Raw genomic sequence first — 13,526 nt, forward strand, 5'->3', positions numbered from 1 at the left:
GTGTGCCACCATGTCTAACAAAAAAGTTGTTATGTTTAGGATAGGGATGAGTTTTCATTCTTTTGAAATTCTCTTTCTCCCTGTGTGTCAAACCCAAGACCTTGCTCACACGAGGCAAGTGCTCTACCACTGAGCTATAACCTCAGTCTCCTAGAAATATATTACTAGGCTATCTTTTCACTTAAACAAAGTAGAAATGGTAAGTAGTAACACATTTGACCCCCAAAATGTTCCCTGAACTTCAGTTTCCATACACAGACAAGAAAGCTCTGCTATCCCAATTTACCTCTTTTTGAGGAAATATCTTTCTAGATTTAGTGCAGTCTGTAGCCTAGGGAAATTGGTTCCAGGATCATCCTTGGATATACAAATATAAGGATGCCTAAGCTTCTTATGCATATAACCCATGTACATCTTCCTATATACTTTAAATTATCTCTCGATTACTCGTAATAATATATAATACCATATGTGTCATGTAAATAGTTGCTAAATGGCATGGTTTCAGAACTGATGGCAAGAATTAAAAAGTTGATTATGTTTAGAATGGCACACACACAAAAATAAACCTATCTAAGCAAGGGCCGGCCAAATAGCTCAGCGGATTAAAGCACCTGCAAGCAAGTGCATGGGCCAGGGGTTTGGTCCCCAGGCCTCCTGTGCCACTCCTGACCCTGGGGTGTGCTGAGACAGCAATTGAGACTGGGCGTGGTGGCACCAGCCTATTATCCCAGCTCTTGGGAGGCTGTAAATAGACGGGTCACTATGAGTCTGATCTAGTAGTGAGACCCTGAAAACCCTGTAGATCCTTTCCTAAAATACAAAAAAATAAATAGACCTACATGTTTAGTATGGCATTTAGAATATCATGGATTTTAAAAAATATTATTTATTTAAAAAATATATTTAGTACAGGGTTTACAGGATCTCACTACACAGATTGGATTTGTAGTGATCCTGTTTTTCAGCCGTCCAACCACTGGGATTACAGGCGAGTGCCACCATGCCCAGTCTCATTTGCTGGCTCAGTGCACCCTGGAAGTGGGGCTGGCAGAGCAGGCCAGGATGGAACCCCAGGCCCCTGTGTCTGCCTAAGCAGGCGCTTTAATCCACTGAGCTACCTGGCCGGCCCAATATCGTGGATTTAGAACTGACTGAATCTGCAGATATGGAGCCCGTGGATATGGAACCCACTAACAAGCAGAACTGCATTTACCCAAGCACCAACCACTAGTCTACTTATACAATATCAGTTTTTTCTTTTTATTGAGAGAGGGTTTGGCTGCGGAGGTAGCTCAGTGGCATAAGCATCTGCCTGGCAAGTGCAAGGTCCTGAGTTCAATTCCTGGTACCAAAACAAACAAACAAGCAGGGAAAGCTGCTTTCCCCATGTTAATCGAGCACTGGATTAACACTGTCCTACGGCCATACGCTCCTTCCTCTAAAAAATAATGAAGAAGTGTTCTGTGTGCTAACAACATAGCTTAAAAAACAAATAAAATAAAATTCTTAAAAAAAGACAGGGTCTTTTATATAATCCAGGCTGGCCTTGAACTCACTTAGCCTCCCAAGTACTGGGATTATAGGTCTGTGCTACCATGTCTAGTCTATCAAAAAAATTTTTTTTTCTATCTTTTTGAGACAGGGCCTCACTATGAAGTTTAGGCTGGCCTTGAACTCACTTTATAGCCCAGGCTGGCCTTGAACTCACAGCCTCCCAACTGCTGGGATTAAAGGTTTGCACCATGACTCCTAACTCATCTTTTTTTTTTTTTTTTCTCAAAGTCTCCTAAATTAACACCACACAAATGAAAACTTTTAATCCCTTAAAATAGTGTCTTTTTTCCCCTAAATAGTTGTTGCTTTATTTTTTTTTCTTGTAATTAATGTTTACTTTTTTTTCCATAATTTTATTGAAAAACAAATAGCAATGAGACAGTTTCAAATCAAATTGGTAGGACAGTTTCAATAATTAACACATTGCATACTGTCTTCCTAGTGGTTATTTGCTGTACAAGATTCGGACATGATATCCTATTTACAAACACTATTAGAACAAATCCCTCTACTTATTAAGATAATGTAACTATATATCTATTCTAACCATTTTGAATACACAGATACAAAATGGACATTCATCTGTATCCCCTTTTTTGTTTAGTTCCATCACTGAGTTAAAATAGTGTCTTTTAGGTGTAGGATCTTATTCCACTTTTCCAGGGTATAGCACAGATGTGTGTTTTCTTGGGCCCTTTGCAGTTTATTTTCTCTTACTTTCTACTATGGTGCTTACCTTTGTAGAATGAACTGTGCCCATGTCAATCTGTTCTGACCTCAGACTCTTTCTCCATCAGGTTTCTCCTCAGTTGTTATGAACCACAAATAATGTGGTAGGTTCTTTTTGGCACTACTGAGTTACATCTCTAATATATTTATTTTTTGAGACACGATTTCAATAATTTGCTAAATTGCCTACTCTAGGCTCTAATTTGTGATTCTTGTGCCTCAACCTCCCAGACTGCTAGGATCCAAGGTAGATTCTGATGTTGCTGGAATGTGTCCTGTCCTCCACTAGGCTATCAGAATCAGCATTTGGTTTCTAGCATCATTTTGATGTGTTTAGATTTCGAAAATCCATGGTAGCCCCTAGGAGCCTAAATTCCTTCCCAGATAAAGATGTTTCTGGATTTATCATTTGATATTAATGAAATGATTCAGTTCAAGACATATCTTATCTTGCATATCTTGCCCATGCTGCTGCTTCTTTTCCTCCTTGGGTTGGGAGTTATAGTACTCTCTTCCTGGGCCTATGACAAATTACCACAAACTTATCTTTTAGTTCTGGAGATTGGAATTCCAAATGGGCCTCAATGGGTTAAATTTAAGGTATTAGCAGGGTTGTGTTCTTTCTGGAGGCTCTTGGGGTGAATTGGTCTTTTTGCCTTTTTCAACTTCTAGAGCTCACGTGCACTCCTTGGCAGCTGGCCACTTACTAGATCTTCATAGCTAGCAGTGTACCAGGTCTGAATCCCTTTCTAATACTCTCTCTTCTGCCTCCTTTTCCACTTACAAGAACCTTTGTGCAGACACTGAGCCTGGCTAATGGAATAATTTCTCCACATCAAGCAGAAATGATTAGCAACTACAATTCTACCTATAACTGCAAATTTTCTTGTCTACAACCTAACATACTCATGGGGCCTGGAGATTAGGACATGGGCAACTCTAAGGGATGATATACTTACCAGAGGGGTGATTATTTGTTTTGTTTTGTTGAGACAATCTCACTACATAGCCCAGGCTGGCCTTCAACTTAGCAGTGATCCTCTTGCCTCAGCCTCCTGAGTGCTGGGATTATAGGTGTATTATTTATTTTTATTAGTGCCTAACAATTACATTCATTGTGAGGAGTTGGTACATGTACATGACACATCTTAATTATTTTTTTTACTCCCTTTCCCATTCATTCCTTTCCTTCCTGCCATCTCTTGGTCCCATTTATTTATTTAGAGACAAGATCTTGCTATGTTGTTCAGGCAGGCCTTGAAATCACTATAAAGTCCAGCTTGCCTCAGACTTAAGGTGATTCCCCTGTGTCAGCCTGCACAGTATTGAGGTTACAGGCATATGCTACCACACCCAGGGCTTGTTTTTTTTTTTTTTTTTTTTTTTTTTTTTACATTCCCTTATATATGATGGTCATGTTCTCCTAGTGACACAACACATCACAAATTAGAGGTTTTTTTTTTCTTTGTTTTGAGACAGGGTCTTGCTATATTGTTCAGACTGGCCTTATACTCATGGTGATCTTTCTGCCTCAGCCTCCCCAGTGCTGGGATTACAGGTGTGTGCCACCATACTTGGCCCTACAGAGGTTATTCTTGTAAGAGGCTTTTCACTATAAAATAGCTCAAAGATATATCATGTAGGAACTGATGGCTGGTAGGCTCATTTTCAAGGGCACACAGGTTGCCAACCCCTTAACCAAACCTCCACAATAGACAGAGGAAGGAAGGAACTCCGTATAACACACACCCTGTTTTCCAAAAGCACACATGGCTCTTTAAGCAGTACATGGCATGCCAGCAGCTGGAGCCTTGTATGAGAGGCAGCTTCTACAACCTTCCAGGTCTAATAGAGAGGGCCCTCAGGAACCAAATGTAGATGTGTGTGCACTGGTCCCAACTCACCTATATTATCCAGCTTCCTGAGGTTTGGGTGGCTGGCCTGGTATTTTTCTTCTTGTTCTTTACTTACACTTACGGCTTCTTTCAATCTTCGGATAAAAGGAAAAGAAAACATTTAAAAAGGAAAAAAGTGTATGACTGTGTTATCGGTCTTTTCAACTGTTGCCTGTGAACTGAAAATCAAATGCCTCCCTTGTGCCAAACTCCTAACCAAAGCATGGATTTCCATTGCCCCACTTGGGAGCATAGTCAGCTTCATGGCAAGCTCTGGAAGATTACTGTTTTTTTTTCTTTTTTCCCCAGTACTGGGGATTGAACTCAGGCCAGCACTTACTCTACTCAGCCATCTCTCCTGCCCCAAGATTACTGTTTTAAAGTGACTGCCCCTTGCATAGACACATGAGAAGTCTTGGGACCAGGTGAATGAAAAGTAGATGAAACCACGAAATGGATAACTTTCGACTAGGGCTCAGCAAATTACGACCTGTGGGCCAGAGCTGGACCACCATCTTTTTTTTTTTTTAAACTAATTTTTAAAAATTGTAATATATACACCTAAAATTCCATCACTTGTTTTTGGACAGCCACAAGCAACAAATGACCTTTACAGACAGATGACCATTTTTGTTGTACAGATAATAAGGAGGGAGGGAATGAGGGAGAGGTAGAGGGAGAAGGAAAAAGGGAGAGAGAATGAGAGGGCGAGAGAGAGAAATTCATTTTTCTCATTATTCAAGCTCTATTATAAAAAACTTGTATTCTACTACTGCTACTTTTTTTTTTTTAAAGACAGTGTCTCATTGTGTAATTCAAACTGGCATTGAACTCACTATAGCCCAGACTGGCCTTGAACTTGAGGCTATCCTTCTTCTTCAAGCTTCTGAGTGCTAAGATTACAGGTGTGCACCACTATGCTTGCCTGAATTTATATTTTGGACTTCGTCAATGAAAATTTTCTGTTGTCTTTTCCCTCTCATTACATATGGTAAATCCTTTTAAAAGATATTTGGTTTTGCTTCCTGACCTATAACACCTTACTTGGTGACTTCAACTATAGACAGGGATTTCTCATGGGACTTAAGCGATGATCAGACTGTGCTTGATACCCCACTGAACCTGTAGGAGCATGGCAGGTGCCTCTGTTTAGGTAGGATTGGATGCTCCATGGGGCCTGGAGATTAGGACATGGGCAACTCTAAGGGATGATATACTTACCAGAGGGGTGATTATTTGTTTTGTTTTGTTGAGACAATCTCACTACATAGCCCAGGCTGGCCTTCAACTTAGCAGTGATCCTCTTGCCTCAGCCTCCTGAGTAGCTAGGACTAGAGGTGTGCACTATGTGGGAGACAATCAAGTGTACTCTCTGGAGAAACAAAGCCCCTTGACTTGATCTTTCTCTAACCTCTCATTCAACCCTATTCATCTGGCTATTCAGAGCTGGCTATACTGAATCAGATGTTCCTTCAATTGGCTAAGAAACTGTGACTGAAGTCTGGCTGAGGCACTGGTGGTTCCATTAATAGCAAAGTGGCAACACACAGGTGAGAACAACTCCCATGTTGATGGCTCGAATGGGGACCTGAGCAAGACCCTGTGAGATTCTAGGACTAAGACACAAGATAACATCTCAGATGAGGCCATGGGACTAAAAATGAATTATATTTTCCTGGCAGTAAAGGTGCCAGCCTTGCATGCAAAAAGCTATTTTTATATTGTTAATCAGAGGCCTTTGTGCCTGATACAAAATTGCTCTATTGGGGGGCCTGGGAGATGGCTCAGTAGAGTAAGCACTTCCCTGGCAGGAGCAAGGGTCTGAGTTCAATCCCCGGTTCTGCCAAAAACAAAACAAAAACAAAATTTCTCATGAGAGCTGATGCCTGCAAAGTTTCTTTTTCCTATCATTCTGCCTTGACTTCCACCCACCTCCCTGATTGATACTAATAATACTAATAAAAGCCAAGAGCTTTTGAATGTGATGCGTTTGTTCCACAGAGAACACTGGATCATCCCAGAGCTCCTCAAGAGCTCCTGCAGAACTTTCTGTCTTTATTTTGCATCTGTGTGCCATATTACATCATATTGCTGGATAGGTTAGACTGAACATCTGATTCAGTAAACCCCTCTGGGGGTTTCAGTACAATATCACATCCAGTTATTTTATTTTATTTATTTATGTATTTGGTACAGGGTCTCACCATGCAGCTCGGACTTGTAGTGATCCTCCTGTTTTCAGCCTCCCCAGCACTAGGATTACAGGCATGCACTGCCCCACTGGGTCTTGGTGTTTGGTTCATGGCACTCGAGGGCAGGGCCAGCCTGGCATGTGGTGCCAGGGATCGAACTCCAGTCCCTGTGTTTGCCTGAGTAAGGGCTTAGTCTTTAAGCTGTCTCACTGGCTCACATCCAGTTCTTTATTTCTGCCTTTCCCTCTGCACAGTGCTATTCCAGAAATCCTGTTGTATTTTTGAAATGTAGCTTTTGCTCTTCAGAGTGCTGCCTTTTCCTGGTAGCCATATATTTGCTGCTAAGCCCCATTTCAACTGGTGGACTACCCTGTAATCATGATTTCATGTCAAAAGGTCAGCTTTGTGCCACCTCCCTTTCTTCTAAGGTCAACCCTTCCTTTTCGTGGGGCCTCCATGGCATCTGTGTTGGCCATTTGCCTCTCAATACCAACAGATGAACTGTGTTCTCACTGCTTTGACTCTTAGTCACAGTAAGTGACATATGCAGACATGGGTATTCAAGACACATGAAGGAAGGAACCATGCAATGTTTCTGAATTGGCCTCCTCAACAAAGATTTCCAATTCACTGTGATGCACATTTGTGTAATGGCTAAATTATTGTGAGTTGTTTCACTTAAAAGATCTGTGTCAGATGTCGTGGCACATGCTTGTAATCCCAGCTACTTAGGAAGTAGAGGAAGATTTCAAGTTCAAGCCTGAGTAATTTAGTAACAGCCTGTCTCAGAATTTAAAAAAATAACTAAGGACATTTCTCAGTGGTAGTGTGACTCTGAGTCTAATCCCCAACACTGAAAATGAATGAGTGAATAATAAAAGTTCTGCTTTCTTGGTATTAAGTGATGCAAGAACACCACAACTGACTGGGGTTGATCTATCAACAGAAGACTAGGCCAGCTAAGTGACCTTGGGCATCTGGGGGCCCAAGTCACTGAAATACCATAATATTTGTCCAAAAAGGATTGAATTTTCCAGATGCTCTAAAAAAAGAAAAGAATGGATTATATTTTATAATTTTGTAAAAGGAATTAGGTTTGTTATGTACTTGTCTCAATTCCCACAATGAATGTAATCATTATGGACTATAAACATGTACTAATAAAAATAAAAAAACTACTGTTAGACCCATGCTTTTCCAGCAGGACTGTAAAGTCCTCAAATAGCCTCAGGAAGAGGCACAGAGAATGTGGAAGTCTGCTGGATTCCTACACCTCCAAGGGCTTGCTCTGCTTCTGACTCTGTGCAAGCAGGATGTCTTAGATCAAAATAAGTGAATATTCTAACTTCTCCTGTGCTACTGGCTGAGTAATCCCTAATCTGAAAGTCTGAAACTTTGTTTTATAGTGCTACCAATGGAACACAGGGCCTCAAGTATGCTAGACAAATGCTCTACTGTTTGGCTATACCTCTAACCCAAAATACGAAACTTTCTTTTCTTCTTTTTTAAAAAAAATATTAAAAAATATACAGGGTATACAAGGTTTCACTATGTGTAGATCAGACTCGTAGTGATTCTCTTGTTTTCAGCCTTCCAAGTGCTAGGATTCAAAACATGAACCTTTAGTAGCATGATTTTGGCGTTCAAAAACTTTGAGATCTCAGAGCATTTCAGATTTTAAATTTCCTGTGTAGAGAAGTTCAACTAGTAATGCATATTCCATAACTTATACAATTGTGAAACTTATGTGCTTGCTTTGGCAGCAAATATATAATTATGAAATAATTATAGATATAATTATATCTAAATACTTCTGGTCTCAAGCATTTTGGATGAGGGGTATGTAACTTATACGTAAATACAATCTAAGAAAAACCTAACTCCAGTTGAGAGTAAAAGAGTGACAGGTATTTAAAACTAGAAATGAGCTAGAAAATCTGGACTGGGGCTAGCCAAATAGCTCAGGGGATTAAAGTAACTGCAAGGAGGCACAGAGGCCAGGGATTTGATCCCCAGGCCTGCTGTGCTGGTCCCCTCCCTGGGGCAACTGAGACTGGGCATGGTGGCACATGCCTGTAATCTCAGCTCTTGGGAGGCTGTAAACAGGCAGATTATTATGAGTCTAATCTAGTAGTGAGACCCTGAACACCCTGTAGACCCTTCCCTAAAATACAAAAAAAAAAAAAAAAAAAAAAAAAGGAAAATCTGGAATGAAGGTGATCATGACTCAGCCAATGCACAAAGAAATCCTTATATCTCTGGCTAATGCATTGAGGCTTCCTTGCAGTTTTCTCTTTAGGCTTCCCAAAGACTTTGCCTGTCTGTTCTTTTTGCAATCCCCACAGGATCCTTCATCTGTACTTGCAATAGTTTCCCAGTGTCTTCGCAACAACATCCTACATCTTCATCTGGGTGGTGTGTATACACGTACATAGTCACTATCTCGCCACTTAAGAGGCATGAATTTTACTATGTCTCTAAGCATTTAAAGAAATAGCTCCCCTGGGCTAGGGCTAGGATTCTAGAGAATTCAGTGATAGACATGTACAAGGCCTTGGGTTTAATCTCAGCCTCATTAAAAAAAAAGTCTCAAAAAAAAAAAAGAAAGTCTCTTCCTCTTTATGTTACAGAATTAAAATACTTATACAACTCCTAGGCGTGGTGGCACATGCCTGTAATCCTACCACTTGGGAGGCTGAGACAGGAGTATCTCTGTGAATTTCAGGCCAGCCTAGGCTATAAAGTAAGTTCAAGGCCAGCCTGATCTGCATAGTAAAACCATATCTCAGAAAGACAAAAAAAAAAAAGGAAAAGAAAAAGACAAAAGAAAATATAGTATGAAAGGAGTGAATTTCTAGATAAAATTCTTAGAACTTTTTCTCTGAAAAAAAAAAAAAGAAAATATAGTTATACAACATATGTAATCATAGGATATGAATCATTTCTCTGCGTTAAATGAAGAAACAGGTTAAAAAATCAAAGAAACACTATGGTTACAATGATGAAAACACTAGAAAAAGGGAAAAACTAGATCTCCAGTTTAAGCGCTACAAGTAGTAAAGTATAAGCCTGAAGGTTTTGTCTATTTACACTAAACCTACTTCTGTTACTTTATTTTATTGACTATTGATAGAGAAAGGGTCTCACTATGCAGTTTGGGCTGGCCTTGTGCTCACTTTTGTAGCCCCAGGCTGGTCTTGAACTTGTAACATAATCCTCCTGTCTCAAACTCCCCAGTGCTGGGATTATAGATGTGTGCCACCATGCCCGGTTCCACTGTTACTTTATATTTAGATGGAGGAAGCTGAACTCACCTGCTATTGGGCTGTGGAGTGATCACACCATTCTGTTCAGCTGGGATCTCTGCTGGTTTGGATTTGAAATAGTTGACGAACCCACCAAACACACTCTTAATGCTGTTGATGTGCCTCTGGCTGGTCTTCAAGTCTTGATCCATCTTGTCTACCATCTTCTCTGTGCGTTCTAGGGCTCCTCGCTGCCGGACCAATTCCTGGGAACAACAAGAAACAGCTGCGTTATACCTTTTAATAGTCTCCCGTGCACCCCAGGAAGTCCTTCATAAACACTTAGGGAACAAGTACAGGGACTGACACTTTCTGACAACATTCCTTTGTCTCTTCCTACCTTAGCTCTACTTGTTTTCTTTGTTCTTAAGTCCCTTTGCCAAAGAGGGTGGCTCACAGGACCACAATGGGATGGATGGGGGTGTGCCTGTGGGGGGCAAGAGTCCAGGACAGTAGGCCCTCTTTATTCCCTCTAAGTCCTGATAGTCCCTACAGGCTTGGATCTGGCACTGCCCTGGGACTCTAGTCTTTGTCGTCCTCTTTAGATGTGGGCATTCTCAGTGGGCCACTTGAGCCTACTGCCCTGCTGATATCTTCAAATTCTATCACAGGATCCTTTCTGAACCTAGAAGTGTTTAGGTATAGTCTTTTCATAGTTTTAACTTTACTTATTTAATTAATTTACTTATTTTTGACTGGCTTAGGCTGCCTTAAGGGCCAGTCTGGTGCAACATGTGGAGCTGGGGATCCAACCACGGTTTCCTGCACCTGACTAGGTTTGCCCAAGCAGGAGCTTTAAATAACTGAGCTAACACACAAGCCCCAGTTTTAGCTTTAAAACCTGTAACATAGATTCCTGGGTGGTACATGTGTGTTTTGGGGCTGGGGAGATGGCTCAGTAGAATAAGCGCTTCCTTGGCAAGCACAAGGGCCTGAGTTCAATCCTCAGTTCTGCCAAAAACCAAACAAAAAACCCCTGCAACAAATGTTCCTTTCTCTGCCTGTGTGTCTCAGTTTCTCTCTTTAATTCAGGTCTCCATCAGAATCTGTGTCTTCAGAATGGTCTCCTCTCTCTGGAGTAGAACTCTTTTCAACACTCTCCATTTGCTTTGGTTCTATTTACAGCACATACGTTTCTGGAGGTAGAGACTGGCTGTTTGCTCACTGTTGAGTCTCCAGTATCTGCTCAGCAGCTGCTTGATATGACTGTCAATGTACTGGGGTCACAAAGGCTGTAGGGGTAATTTATTTATTTATTTTTTTGCAGAACTGGGGATTGAACTCAGGCCCTTGGCAAGTGCTTATTCTACTGAGTCATCTCCCTGGCCTGTAGGAGTAATTTAATGGAGTCTGAATTTATGCAGAATTGACAGTATACATGTCAATCAAATGAATGTAGTATTCAGAAGCTGAAAAAGGTATCCATCCAAACTGGTACATGAATAGCCCTGCCCATATTCCTGTAGAGCTGATGGTTCTGAATGTAGATGTGAACTCACAACAACAGCAGCACTAGCTTGCTCCTTGATGTCTACCAAACTTGCTTCAGTCCCTATTTGTTTTCCAGTGCTGAGGATCAAAATCAGGGCTTCACATGTGCTAGGCAGAAGTCTACATTCCCAGGTTTCAGTCCCTATTTTAGGATTTATCTGCAGTCATTCCAGCTGTCTCCCCTGTGAGTCACCTTCAAGTCAGAAGGCGTTTTGTGAGACAGGGTCTCACTATATAGTTCAGGCTGGTTTTGAACTCATGGCAATCCTCTTGCCTCAGCCTCTTAAGTGCTGGGATTATGCAGGTGTGGTATCACACCTGGCTTTAAACAAATTAGGTTGAGACTCTCTTTGGGAACAAAGGCAGAGCTACAAATTAGTATGAAAATGATTTTCTCTAGCATCCATTTGTTGATTTTAAGCTGATTTTGATTTCACCCTTTCTCATTTTTCTCCTCTCCTGCTTCCCGTTTCTGGGGACTGAACCTAAGGCCTATAAATAAGCTACTTCCCTGGACTTCTTTGAGACAAGATCTTGCTATGTTGTTTTAGGCTGGACTTGAACTTGCAATGCTCCTGCCTCAACCTCCCAGAATTCTGAGATTACAGGAAAGCACCATAATGCCTCACTCCTACTCTCCTCCTGTGTGTGTGTGCACACGTGTGTGCATGCATGTGCACAATGCTGTTGAAGATTTTGGCCCTATGCATTCTAGGAAAGGGGTCTACCATTGAGCTACACCCCAACCACTCTTTTTATTTTTTATTTTTAATTTTTTTTTTTTACATTTATTTATGTGTGTGTGTGTATGTGTGTGTGTCGCCAGCTCAGCCCACCAGGGGGCGGGGCTGGCTGGCATGTGGTGCTGGGGGATCGAACCGCGGTCCCTTTGCTTTGCCAAGTTTGTTCCAAGTAGGTGCTTTAGACCACTGAGCCATCTCTCCAGCCCCCAACCACTCTCTTTAAAGAAAGCCTTGCAGGGCTGGGAAGATAGCTCAGTAGAATAAGTGCTTGCCTGGCAAGTGCAAGGGCCTGAGTTCAATCATTGGTTCTGAAAAAGAGAGAGAGAGAGAGAGAGAGAGAGAGAGAGCGAGAGCGCTTTGCTATGTAGTTCAGGGTGGTTTTGAATTATGTATTCTGATCTGGGTTGAAATTCCAGGTGATCCTTCTGCCTTAGTCTCCCATGTGCTGGGGTTAATGGTATGTACCACCATGCCTGGTCTGACACATTTCTAATAGTCCAATCTTAGCTTTTTTTTTTTTTTTTAATTTAGTACAGATCTACAGGGCCTCACTACACAGATAAGACTCATAGCAATTCTCCTGTTTCCAGCCTCCTAAGCACTGGTATTATAGACATGTGCCACCATACCTAGTCTTTTAGCTTATTTTGTAGTAAGTAGAAAACATGAATCTGAGCTGGAAAGATCCTCAGAGCACAGGCTGGGGTTGGAGCTTCAGGAGTGGCCAGAGTTACCAAGGGAGGCCTCTAGTTTCTCTACCAGTGAGCATCTCTCACCCTGACTCATCTTATAAATTACCTACTTCCCTGACTTGGTCTTCTCTTTCCATTTGGAAAGTTCTAGGGGTAACAAGTAGCTGACAAAACCTCCTCCACTTTGCAGTTGGATCTCATTTTCTTCTGCTTACAAGTGACACATTCTTTTAGACTCGGAGGCTCTATGTTATGTTTTCTTGGTAAGGAAACCAGACATCTGATGTGGATGTTATAATAGAATTACAGAGAGGTGCTTTGTTGAAGGCGGGGGGAAGGAGTGCTGCTCTGGATTCTGGAAGTTTCTGTGTGCTGGAAGCTGGTGTTCCCTAGAGGTTATGAAGTCAACAAAAGTGGAAGGGCTTCTACTGAAATCCTTCCCTGGAAAGCAGAGGAAATGACCGAACTCAATGTGCTAGTGATCTAGTTTTAACCAACAAGGAAAAAAACGCTTGGTAAAACGAACAGCAAGGAAGCACCATGTTTAAGTCCTGGAAGCCCAAGCATTTTGAAGATAGGCCTCAAATGCTTCTGGTCCCAAGGTACACTCCTGTCTCCCAGAAGCAGCGCATGTCATATGTCTCCATCTGTCCCTATGAGAATAAGGTTGCTGAAGCTACCAGGGTGGTCATGAGGGAACTGAGCTCTGGAAGAGCCTCTGTGTTAAAGTTCAGCATACAATGTGTTTACTTAACATTGTAAGTGATCAGGTGATTTCTGCCTTATTCCCCTCAGCCCTAAAGGAGTTTTCTAAGTTTAAAACTGGAAAAATAAGGTGGTCAGAGAACAGATGTGGTTGGGATGGTGGTACAATGTCAAAGGGGGAGGAAGGAGGGAGGGAGGGAGGGAGGGAGAGAGAGAG

At 41.6% G+C, this 13,526-nt stretch overlaps 1 protein-coding gene across 1 annotated transcript in view; it reads right to left on the bottom strand.

Moving 5' to 3' along the window:
• Nucleotides 1–13,526, bottom strand: part of Snap29 (synaptosome associated protein 29) — a 47,167-nt gene that overhangs the window by 8,861 nt on the left and 24,780 nt on the right. The window contains exons 2-3 of the mRNA XM_004628013.2: nucleotides 9,688–9,884; nucleotides 4,191–4,276 (exon numbers count right to left, since the gene is read on the bottom strand). Coding sequence (XP_004628070.1) covers nucleotides 4,191–4,276; nucleotides 9,688–9,884 — 283 coding nt within the window. The remainder of the gene's footprint in view (nucleotides 1–4,190; nucleotides 4,277–9,687; nucleotides 9,885–13,526) is intronic.

The sequence above is a fragment of the Octodon degus genome, unplaced genomic scaffold (genome assembly GCF_000260255.1).
Source record: "Octodon degus isolate 3935 unplaced genomic scaffold, OctDeg1.0 scaffold00021, whole genome shotgun sequence".
Classification (NCBI taxonomy): Eukaryota; Metazoa; Chordata; class Mammalia; order Rodentia; family Octodontidae; genus Octodon; species Octodon degus.